General features: G+C 44.1%; 2 protein-coding genes across 2 annotated transcripts in view; one reads left to right on the top strand and one right to left on the bottom strand.

The window, feature by feature from the left end:
• mtmr7b (myotubularin related protein 7b) overlaps positions 1 to 1625 on the top strand; it is a 13832-nt gene extending 12207 nt beyond the window's left edge. Inside the window, exon 14 of the mRNA XM_037689620.1 lies at positions 813 to 1625. Coding sequence (XP_037545548.1) covers positions 813 to 1151 — 339 coding nt within the window. The 3' untranslated portion in view covers positions 1152 to 1625. The remainder of the gene's footprint in view (positions 1 to 812) is intronic.
• A 1373-nt stretch (positions 1626 to 2998) lies between these two features.
• pmm2 (phosphomannomutase 2) lies at positions 2999 to 6754 on the bottom strand. Its single transcript, XM_037689619.1, has 8 exons — positions 6505 to 6754; positions 4820 to 4931; positions 4667 to 4743; positions 4491 to 4582; positions 4093 to 4192; positions 3936 to 4011; positions 3739 to 3854; positions 2999 to 3483 (listed from the first exon to the last, which is right to left on the bottom strand). The coding sequence occupies exons 1-8, from the start codon at positions 6577 to 6579 to the stop codon at positions 3382 to 3384; spliced, it is 750 nt and encodes a 249-aa protein (XP_037545547.1). The 5' UTR covers positions 6580 to 6754; the 3' UTR covers positions 2999 to 3381.
• Between the last annotated feature and the right edge of the window lie 4076 nt (positions 6755 to 10830).

Below are 10830 nucleotides of genomic sequence, written 5' to 3'. Positions count from 1 at the left end.
GGGGGGTCGCTGGTGCCCATGTCCAGCAATCACTGTGCGAGGGGCGGGGTACACCCTGGACGGGTCGCAAGTCCATCACAGGGCCACATAGAGACAAACGAGACAAACAAACATTCACTCTCTCACTCACACCTAGGGACAATTTAGAGTTACCAATCAGCCTAACATGCATGTTTTTGGACTGTGGGAGGAAACCGGAGTACCCGGAGAAAACCCACGCATGCACGGAGAGAACATGCAAACTCCACCCAGAAAGGCCCCTGGACCGGGGTTTGAACCAAGGACCTGCTCGCTGAGAGGCAGCAGCTCTACCAGTTGCGCCACCGTGCTGCCTTCTTTGATCTTAAATAACTATATTGTTCTAAATAACCTTTATTTGTTTTAACAAACCTTTATTTTACTCTATTATTTAGTTTTCAATAACTTTTTTTAATTCTCCAGAACTTGTATTTGGTTCTAAAAATATTTATTTAGTTTAAAGAACCTTTCTTTGATCTTAAAGAACTTGTATTTGGTTCTAAATAACATTTTATTTGGTTTTAAAGAAACTTTCTTGGATCTTAAAGAACCTTTCTGTTTTAAAGAACCTTTTTTTGGTTCTGAAGACCCTTTAGTTGCCTCCATTATTTGGTTTTAAAGAACCTTTTATCTTAAAGTGCCTTTTTGTTCCAACAAACATGTATTTGATTCTAATGTACATTTAGTTGGCTCTTAGTTGGTTTTAAAGAACATTTCTTTGATCTTAAAGAACATTTTTGTTCTAAAGAACCTGTATTTGATTTTAAAGAACAATGCTGTTGTTCTCTCCTCAGAAAATTGCGGTTCTCACAGGGAAACCAATCAAGAGGGAGAAGGTCCAGGTTCCAAGGAGGACAACTAGCCACTTGCCACAGAGACACAGTGGGCCGGACCCGCCCAGTTCCTTCACAGAACCGACCACCTGCCCAGTGCTTCAGAACTCTCACGTGGGTTCCTCAGACCCGGCCAGTCAGAAGACTCAGAGCCAGGACTCCGCCCCCTCCCGGTCATTGGGGCTGCAGCTGGACCTGCAGGACCGGTCCGCCTGCAGTGACCTGGAGTCGGGCGTGGCCGACCTCAGCAGCCTCTCCTCCAGCGGCGCTGACGACAGCAAGGACCGGGGCCTGGAGTGAGGCTGTCTGCGCTGCTGCCTGAAGAGAAACAAGGACCCAGTCATATTTATTTATCCACCTGAGTGGCAGGCAGGTAAATTCATGTTCTGATTCTTTTGTCACGGTCCAAAGGGAGAAAAAACGGGTCCGACTCTGGGTCGGTTCAGGACAAACTAAATACCGTTTGTGTTTGATTTATGGATTCTCTTTGTTTTTAGGGTTTTTATGTAAATAAATGCACAGGTCCAGCTGTGAGGAGGACAGAGTGGACAATGAGGATAGGAGTGGACAGTGAGGACAAGAGTGGACAGTGAGGACAAGAGTGGACAGTGAGGACAGGAGTAGACAGGAGTGGACCGTGTGGACAATTTGGACAGGAGTGGACAAGACTGGTCGGTGTGGACTGGATTAGACAGTGTGGACAATTTGGAAAGGAGTTGACAGTGTGGACAGGAGAGGACAGTGTGGACAGGAGAGGACAGTGTGGACAGGAGAGGACAGAGTGGACAGTGTGGACAGGAGAGGACAGTGGACAGGAGAGGACAGTGTGGACAGGAGTGGACGATGTTTTGTTAAACTGAACCTCCCATTTAACACCTTTCTGTCAGGACACATGTCCACACCTCCATCAGACAGGAACTGGAGGTCCGATCTGGTCAGTCAGGTGTTCTGGGTATTAACTCCAGCAGAACCGGATCTGAGTGGTTCTGGTTGGTCCGTTTAGGATCCAGCTGGTGCCTGTAGGCTCCTCGGAGCGACCCTGCGGGTCATTATTCTGCTGAACGTCCCGTCAAACTTTTTTATACATAAAAATAAAAGCGCTGCTTTGGACCCGGTCCAATTGAACCGGCTGGGTCCGATTTATGTTCTGAAAATGTGAACCTGAATGTTTATAACAAAACCTTTACTTTGATTTGTTTTATTGTTTTTATGTGTATTTTATTGACAGTGTTGTTAATTTGATTAAAGTTTACCATTCCTGTCAGAACCGGTCCTGGACCAGAACCCCTGGTCCAGACCTGGACAACCTACGACTGTTTGTTCTGATTCTGCTTTAAAAACTGAACAAAGTTCTTTTTATAATGCTGCTTGTTGTCCTGACCTCAGCCTGTGATGAAGACCTGGGTCTCTTCTTCCTCTCTATCTGTGTGTCAGTAAAATATCCAGTTTGATCAGACAACTTCCTGGAAACTTCAAAATAAAAGCCCCAGACGGGCCACTGAGAACAGGAAATGCTTCAGATTGTCCTTGCGAGCTTCCTGTGGTTTTTTATGACTCTCTGTAGTTTGGCTCATGAAGCCAGTCAGTCAACAGAACCGACCCGTTATTTCAACACTTTCCTGGCAGCTGAATGATGTTCTGCCAGAACACGGTGACATTGGACCGGACCGGGTTCTTCTTTTGACCCGACACGTCAGAAACTCTGCCAGGCTCATCCGACCTCTGGGCTTTAAAGAACATTAACGACTTCACACGACACAAACATCAAACTTTTTATCTCAGACGTGAACAGAACCGTCATTCAGAGTTCAAACGGGTCACAGTGAACTGGTTTTCAGAACCACACACCCCAACACCCATCGACTTCCACTGAATCTGAGCTTCCAAACAGGAAGTGAAGGCTCTGTTTAACTTGTCTCCTCCATAAAACCCTGAACCATCGAACAGAACCTGTGGTACCAACAGAAGAATGGATCAAGAAGTTCTTTGATCCAGCTTCTAGTTTTCACAGAGACCGTTGGTCTGAGGTTCAGTTTTTACTGATGTCCAGAAAAACTTTCAGGATTTAAAGAGCTGAGGAACCCTCACACAGAACCTCAGAACATGTCGTTAGCATATGAATGAATTTTACGTTTGGAAACAGAATCTTTGTTTCATTCTTTATTTCTCAGTTTACAGCAGAAGTTTCTCAAGTGCCTCGGATCAGAACCGTCAAGAGTTCTGACCCGACATCTCGTAGGATCATCTGATCGCAGGAGCTGTGGACTCCGTTCAGTCAGACATAAAAGTGCAGATTCTGTCTTCTCCCATCGACCGTTTGATTTAAATCTTGCCGTTATTGTTCCTGTCTCCATCCGGATCGGTCCACAGAAGTTACGGGTCAGAACCAAACACGGAACGAACTGTGAGTGGAGGACACAGTCAGAAACACAGAGACGTGTGGAATAACGTTTCGCTGCCACCATCATGACTCCGGTGCTGGTTAGAAGAGTGACCCGATGTTTCAGAACCGGTCCTTCCGGCTCCTCTGTCAGGAGAAGAGCTGCTCACAGAGCCGCCGGGTGTCCTCGGGACACGACACTTCATGGCCGACGGTCCGAGGGTCGGCGTAGATCTCGTAGTCGTTTCCTCCCTGAAAGAGAGGACAGGAGACGATGGGCTAGAGGACGCTTGTCCCTCGGCTTCAGACTTTCTCTGCTGCAGTTTTCTACGTCACACCGTCCTGTCAGTCACATTTACTGGGAAAGACCTGCAGAACCTAAAATATCTAATCAGTTTACATGAAGTATGACATCCCACAGGGCCTACTGGGGCAGCCATGATGGAAACAGAAAAGCACGCTGGGTAATAAAGCATCAGCTGCTTCCCGCCTCCTCCAGGAACTCACAGGTTTGGTTTTGTCTCCAAAGAAGTGGATGGTGGAGTAGTTGTCCTTCTCCACGATGTCCAAACAGTACCTCTTGTCCCAGCCGTCGGGGAACACGTCGAAGCTGATCTGCCCCCCTGCAGGAGAACACGGAGAACGTCTGAAGGTCTGTCCACGTTAAAGGAAACCTGCAGCTGCCATTAAAGAGCCGGACTCACCGATCGAGAAGGACAAGCCTTTTCCTTTGAACTCCTCCTTCAACACGGAAACAAACTTCTCACGGATTTTTTCTTTCTACAACAACAAAACACAGATTCTTATTTTTTACGAATAATGAAAATCTTTGAGCTGAACTTGAATCTGCCTTCAGTTGACCTGATCCAGCTCATAAAACTCCCTCCGCTCCTCCGGCGTGCAGCTGCGGCCGATGGGCGACACGTTCAACATCCCGTTACGAAACTCAATGAAAGTTCCCCTAAAAAAATTCAAACATCTGGATTTACTTTCCAACAATTACAGTCAACAGAAGAAGAGGCCACCCTCCTTTAATTTAAGGCTTTTGGGTCTCGAAACTGTTTTTTTTTTTTTTTCATTTCAGTTTGGTTTTCCTTAAATAAATAACGGCTCAGTGGAATCTGATGTTTGTTTAAAGGCCTCAGACCAAACGGGTCAACTGTCTGATCCTGTGACTTTAGGCTGGTCTGTATTCTGATTTAAGGTTCTGATTAAAGTTTCTGGTCTTCTACTGAAGCAGGGACTGGATCTGTGTGTACCTCTTCTTGGGCAGTTTGATTTTAGCCATGTAGTTCAGACAGAAGTTGATGAAATCCTGCAGCAGCTCCTCTCCCATGTGGGCCTGGATGGACTGAACACAAGGAGCAGAACAAACGAACCTCCTTTTAACACGAGTAAGTTTTTGTTTAAAACAATGTTTACCTGTCTGTCTCACCTGGATCGAGTGCAGTTGTCCGTGTTTATAGGCCACCAGTCCATTCTCTGCGAACACATAGTCCACGTTCTGGATCACTGTGAAGAGAAAACTCAATGAGTCAGACAGATCGAGTCCATCACAGACTGATCTGTGACCGATCAACCAACTCACCGTCATCTCCAAGCTGCTCCTGGATCTTCACCAGGTCTGACCCTCCAACCACTCCGACTCGAACCCGAGTCCTCAACTTCCTCAGGAACTCTTTCATTTCAGGAGTAGCAGCCTGAAAACACACATGTATTCAGAAGTCCATCTCAGGTTCAGGCTGGATGGTCCTCTGATTCCATCACCCTCAACCAGGACACAACTGTCCTGATGCATGCTCAATAATCCAGGTAGAAACATCTAACTCCTCTGGACGTTCAAAAAAAAAAAAACGCATCGACATCATCAGGCCAGGACTCTGCGGTCTACACTCATCTCCAGGTCAGAGGTCACTCTTTCAGGGATGAAGATGTTCACATCCTGGATAGAGAGGAACGATGGTTTGAGAGAGCAGTAAAGGAGGCCATCTTTGTAAAAAGAAATCGTCCATCATTAAACAGGGGTGGAGGCCTCCATGTTCAGCTGTCCCCCTCTTACAATGCTGTTATTGCTAGTATCACTCAGCCCTCTGTGAATAGCAAGAACCATCAGGGTGGTAACGATCCATCGTTAGGCTGATGGTCCTCCTTGATCATGTGATCAGCTGGTTTTGATTGTCAAACTGGTTGATCCACTATGCGAAGGTGCCATTTATAAGACTGAGCTGAATACAGCACCTCAGACTGAAGAAGTCTTTCAGATGAAAGACGAAACGTTTCTACTTTTTTTTTGTTTGATTGATTTTGTTTTTCGAACGTCCAGAGGACCCGACTTAACTTCATTAAACAGGACACAACTGGTTCCTGTTCACCTAAACCATGAACTGACTCAGATGCAGCAAGAACAACAAAGCTGCTACTTCGACCAACTGGGTCTGACCGAGCCGTTTTTAATGAAGGAAAATTAAATAAAATCAGGAGACGGGAACATCTGGCTGCAGATGTTTCAGTGGAAGCTCTGTTTGGACCTGCAAGAAGACCTTTGTGCACAAATATGTCTTCATTTCTAAATATAACACAATTACATATTTAAAAACTGCAGCAAATTATTTAAACCAAAAAAAATTGTGTTGTTGACTCCTGTCTATGGTTTTATTTGTTAATATTTTTACAGAACTAAACCCCAACAAACCTGCATGCTGGTTTCAGCTGTTACCACGATGCTAGCAGAAACCAACGGAAACTGTTAGCATGCTACCTTTTCAAACAAACAACTATTATTATTAGCAATTAAGAGTTTTTATACATTAATAACAAGATACACACACACTTTAAGAGTGTTATATTAACCGTTTAAATAAAATGTTTAAACTATAAGCACATTGTGTATAAACTACAAAAACAATATTTTTGTTTGTGTCACTACCTGAAAAAAACTAAATGAGGATGATCGGTCTTTTACTCTTGTTGGATTAGACTGAAATAATGCTAACAAGTTAAATAAAAAAGCACACGCTTAGTGAACATTTACATACTTTTATTTTGATTTCATCGCGAAAAAAAGCTTTTTTTTTTTTTTTTTTTTTTACTTTTTCACTAAAGTATTTTGTTTCCGGGGAGCTCGTTACGGTGCGGACTGCGCTGCCCGGTAAGTTCCTGCTGACGGACTTCAGCAGAGACGTGGAACCGGAAGTTTTAATAACAAGCTGTACACGTCTCCTGTCGGTCTGATCGGGGTTTGTTTTTGTTTTCCCACAAACAAACATTGTTTACCTGTCTCGCGGCCGTGAGCGTACCGTCAACATCAAAGAGGCAGAGCGTGCTCGTGTCCGCGGTGTTTTCACTCATTGTGTCTCTGATGAAGCACGCGCTACGCGTGTCCACCTCTGCTCCAGTTCGGTTCGGTCCAGCTGTCAGAACCACAGAAACCTTCAGCTTCACTGACAGACAGGAGGGACCAGAGACATTCGGTCTGTGGGAGGACGGATGTCCATGTCTCCTCCTCCCGCTGCCAATCAAACCAGTCCCCGCGTGGAAACCTTGTCACGTGATGGAGGGGGAGGGGAGTTAAATGGAGAGAACATTTTTTTAGGATAAGTTATTATCCACATACATGATAAGTTTTTATTAGCAAAATTTCAAATTAATTATAGGAATTTAATGCAATTTTCAAACATTGATAATTAATCCAGTTCAAGATGGCCGCCACAGCACATCAATCTAAGAAAACGAACAAGTTGGCTCGAATTCAGCCACTTTTACAGATGATTAGCTAAAGTTTAGCTTGGTGGTAGCTGAGACTGAGTCATCCCTAATAGTGCAACATGTTGCACAACATTTTTACTTCAAACCTTGGCATCAGCTTTTCAAGTCTACCACATTAGTAAACATCAGTAAATTTACTGTTAGCAAAAAATCTCATGAGCCACGGGACAGATTCCAATGGAATTTCAGAAGTAATTATTACTGCAACTGGTTATGTTTTGTCAACATAAATCAAGATGACCACCACAACTAATCGACTTCGGCCTGCAGGTTTAATGTTTCAGTCTTGAGTGGACCTAAAACTAGAGGAGGTGCAGTTAAATCAAAACAATTTGAAATCACTTCAATAAATCGAGACATTTGGATGAATTGTTAAAGATCAGAGTTGTTGAGATGGCATTAATCCACTTGAAACTAATAATAACTAAAAACTAACAATATTTTGTCCTTTTATTCACTAGAGACGAGACTAGAAGGTGGAAGCTGAAGCCACAAGTGACCAGAGGCCAAACTCTAGGTACACCTCCCTGGATGCCGCCCTAGGAGGTGTTCTGGACATGTCAAACTGGGAGGAGACCCCGGGGAAGATCCAGGACACTCTGGCGAGTCTTTTGGTTGTTCTGGAAACACCTTGGAGAGCTCCCGGAAGAGCTGGAAGAGGTGCCTGGGCCTCCGTGCTCACGCTGCTGCCGTGTTGCTGTGGCCACACCTGAGAAAGGGAGCAGCCGAAAGAAGAAGAAGGTTCTGAAGCTGACGTAACGCCTATAACTTGGGTCCACTCAGACCACAGAGCAACACACAACACTCATCGATCACCATGAGTGCGCACGTGTGACAGCAGTCCTGTGCCCCCTTCTGATGGAGGATGGAGGTTTGAGGGGGTGGCTCAGCTTAAGCCCGTTAGCTTCAGAGCTAATTTACTAAACATCACGTTTGATCGTTTCGACCCAAATATTGTGACTAATACAGAATAGAACTTTATTGTGAAACATTAAGACCTTTTAGCTTTGACTCTTTGTGTTAGTCTCCACTGCAACTGCTGGGTATCTTCACCCAGAATGCATTGCACCGGTAAAATAATGGCGAAAGCCGTAGGTCGTGGCTCAACGATTGTAACAAAAAAGGAGAAGCTCACAGGAATAACAAAAAAAGTTTTATTTTCGACTAAACCAAAATTAATCTGGCAGAAAGAAAGTGGGAGCTCGTTTCTGAAAAGCTCCTCTGGAGACTCCGGCTAGCTGCCTCCTATTCCCAGTTACCTGCGGAGCCTGAAATACACAAACGGACACACACAAACAGGAACCGGTCCTTACAAATGAAATAAACATCGACAAGCAATTCAACGTTTTCTTGTGTCTCGAACAACTTTTAGAAAAGAGAAACAACAACAGGTGCAGGTGGTCAGAGATCCTTTTAAGCTCCGCCCCTCCATGTAAACCGAACCTTTCTGCTTTGATTCAAAATGTGGATTATAAAAATGTTTAGTTATTTTGAGCTTAAAGAAAAGTATCATGTTGGACGTTTTAAAAAATGTAAATGTAAAAGTTACAAATAATAAAAGTTGTGGCACCTTCTCCTGAATGAAGTATGTGCTGAGTTTGCTGAAGCCGTTACCTGCTGATGTGAGCGTTCACCTCACAATGTCTGAACTATCCCTTTAATGCTGCAGCTACTCAGGTTTTGGTTTCTTGACCAGATTAGTGTCCATGCAACCAGAAGACCTAAAACTGATGAACACATCAGAATGTTATAATAATCAGAATAAATGTGAACAGGAAAATCTCCAAGAGTTTGATTTATGAGGAGGTTTAAAGTTTTGATGTTATCAACTTTCACTGGAAGCTATAATTCACCCGGTTCTGACCCGAATACAGACCTCTACTTTAACAGCAAAGATCAACTGTAAATTCATGTTTTTGTCTGTTACAACTTTAATATTTAGGCAGTAGTTATGGTGGTAGTAGTCCACCACCCTCAGGACTGGCTCCCCTCAGGGCTGTGTGTTGAGTCCCCTCCTGTTCACTCTGCTCACATATGACTGCACCTACCCATCCAGGCTGTCATATTGTAAATTTTGCAGATGATACAGCGATGGTGGACTCCGGTTTCCTCCCACAGACCAAAAACATGCATGTTAGGCTGATTGGTAACTAAATTGTCCCTAGGTGTGAGTGAGAGAGTGAATGGTTGTTTGTCTCGTTTGTCTCTATGCGGCCTTGTGATGGACTTGCAACCCGTCCAGGGTGAACCCCGCCACTCGCACAGTGATTGCTGGACATGGGCACCAGCGAACCCCGTGACCCAAAATGGAAGAAGTGGGTAAAGATAATGGATGGATGGATGGACAGCGATGGTGGGATGCATCACAAACAATGATGAGTCTGGCTACAGGCAGGAGTTGGAACACCTGGAGAGCTGGTGCAGGAAGAACAACCTTCACGTCAATGTAAAGAAGTCAAAGGAGATGATTGTGGATTCCAGAAGGAACAACCCCGCCCCACAAGTACTTGGGTGTGCACCTGAATGACAAACTCAGCTGGAGCAACAACACCACCAGCCTGATCAAGAAAGCTCATCAGAGACTCTACTTCCTCAGACGGCTGAGGCGAGCTGGTCTGGGAAGCTCAGTCCTCACCTCCTTCTACTGGTGTGCAGGAGAGCATCCTGTGCTCCAGCATCAACGTGTGGCATGGAGGCTGCACAGCTGCAGAAAGAAAAGCTTTGCAGAGAGTGGTGAAGGCTGCACAGAAGTCTGTTGGAGTCAGTCTCCCCACCATCACAGACATCTACACCTCCAGATGAAGGAAGAGAGCCACCTGCATCATGAAGGACCACATTCACCCAGCACACACTTTTTGCCCCGCTCCCCTCAGGAAGGAGGTTGTGGAGCATTAAGTGTAGAACCACTAGACTGAGGAACAGCTTCTACCCTGAGGCTGTTAGTTAAATAAGTTGAAGGAAGTGTCATTTAAAATTCTTCATAAAATTTACCCTGCTAAGCATTATATGGTCAAATTTAACAGAGACACAAATAATTGTAGTTTTTGTGGTGTCTTAAACTGTGACATCTTTTTTGGCGCTGTCCTTTCACACGCAGGTTTTGTAAGGAGTTTAGCAGATTTATTTATAACCATATTTTGCAGCATTTTCCCTTACGTTTGGAAAAAAATAAAAATAAATTCTAGATTACACAGAAAGCCTGCTAAATGTTTTTTATAATAAACTTGCTAATTATTTTGACTAAATTTTACATAAATGTAAATTTATTAATAAAACGCCATGTTTTCTTCATTTGATTAAGGATATGAAACCATCACAGACTCTACCAACGAAAAGGTCCTCAGGACAAAATCTTTGCATGCATTTGTCTAATTAACACCTCTGGTTGTTTGTGTGCTGTGTTACTCTGTATGCTTCATTTGTTTGTTTGTTGTACATGCCATTAGTTTAAATAAAGATTAAAAAAAACAAAAAACAATGGAACAGCATCTACCCTGAAGCTGTTAGACTCATAAATCCCTAACCAGGCTATGTAAGAAAAAAAAATCACTGTAATGCCACTTTAACTGGTGATATCTGTGCTGCTGATTATCTATGCTGCTGATTATCTATGCTGCTGATCTCATGCTGCTGACTATCTCATGCTGCTTTTTTCATCATACCCATCTCACTACAGACTCGTGTTCGGGCTGCTTTTTAATATACCGTATTCATCCATCCATTATCTTTTACCCGCTTCTTCCTTTTTGGGTCGCGGGGGGTACACCCTGGACAGGTCGCAAGTCCATCACAGGGCCAATATACCGTATTATTTTACATTATTAGTGTTTAGCG

This window comes from Nematolebias whitei, chromosome 16 (assembly GCF_014905685.2).
Source record: "Nematolebias whitei isolate Nwh7 chromosome 16, NemWhi1, whole genome shotgun sequence".
Lineage (NCBI taxonomy): Eukaryota > Metazoa > Chordata > Actinopteri > Cyprinodontiformes > Rivulidae > Nematolebias > Nematolebias whitei.
This window is presented reverse-complemented; position numbering and strand designations above follow the sequence as displayed.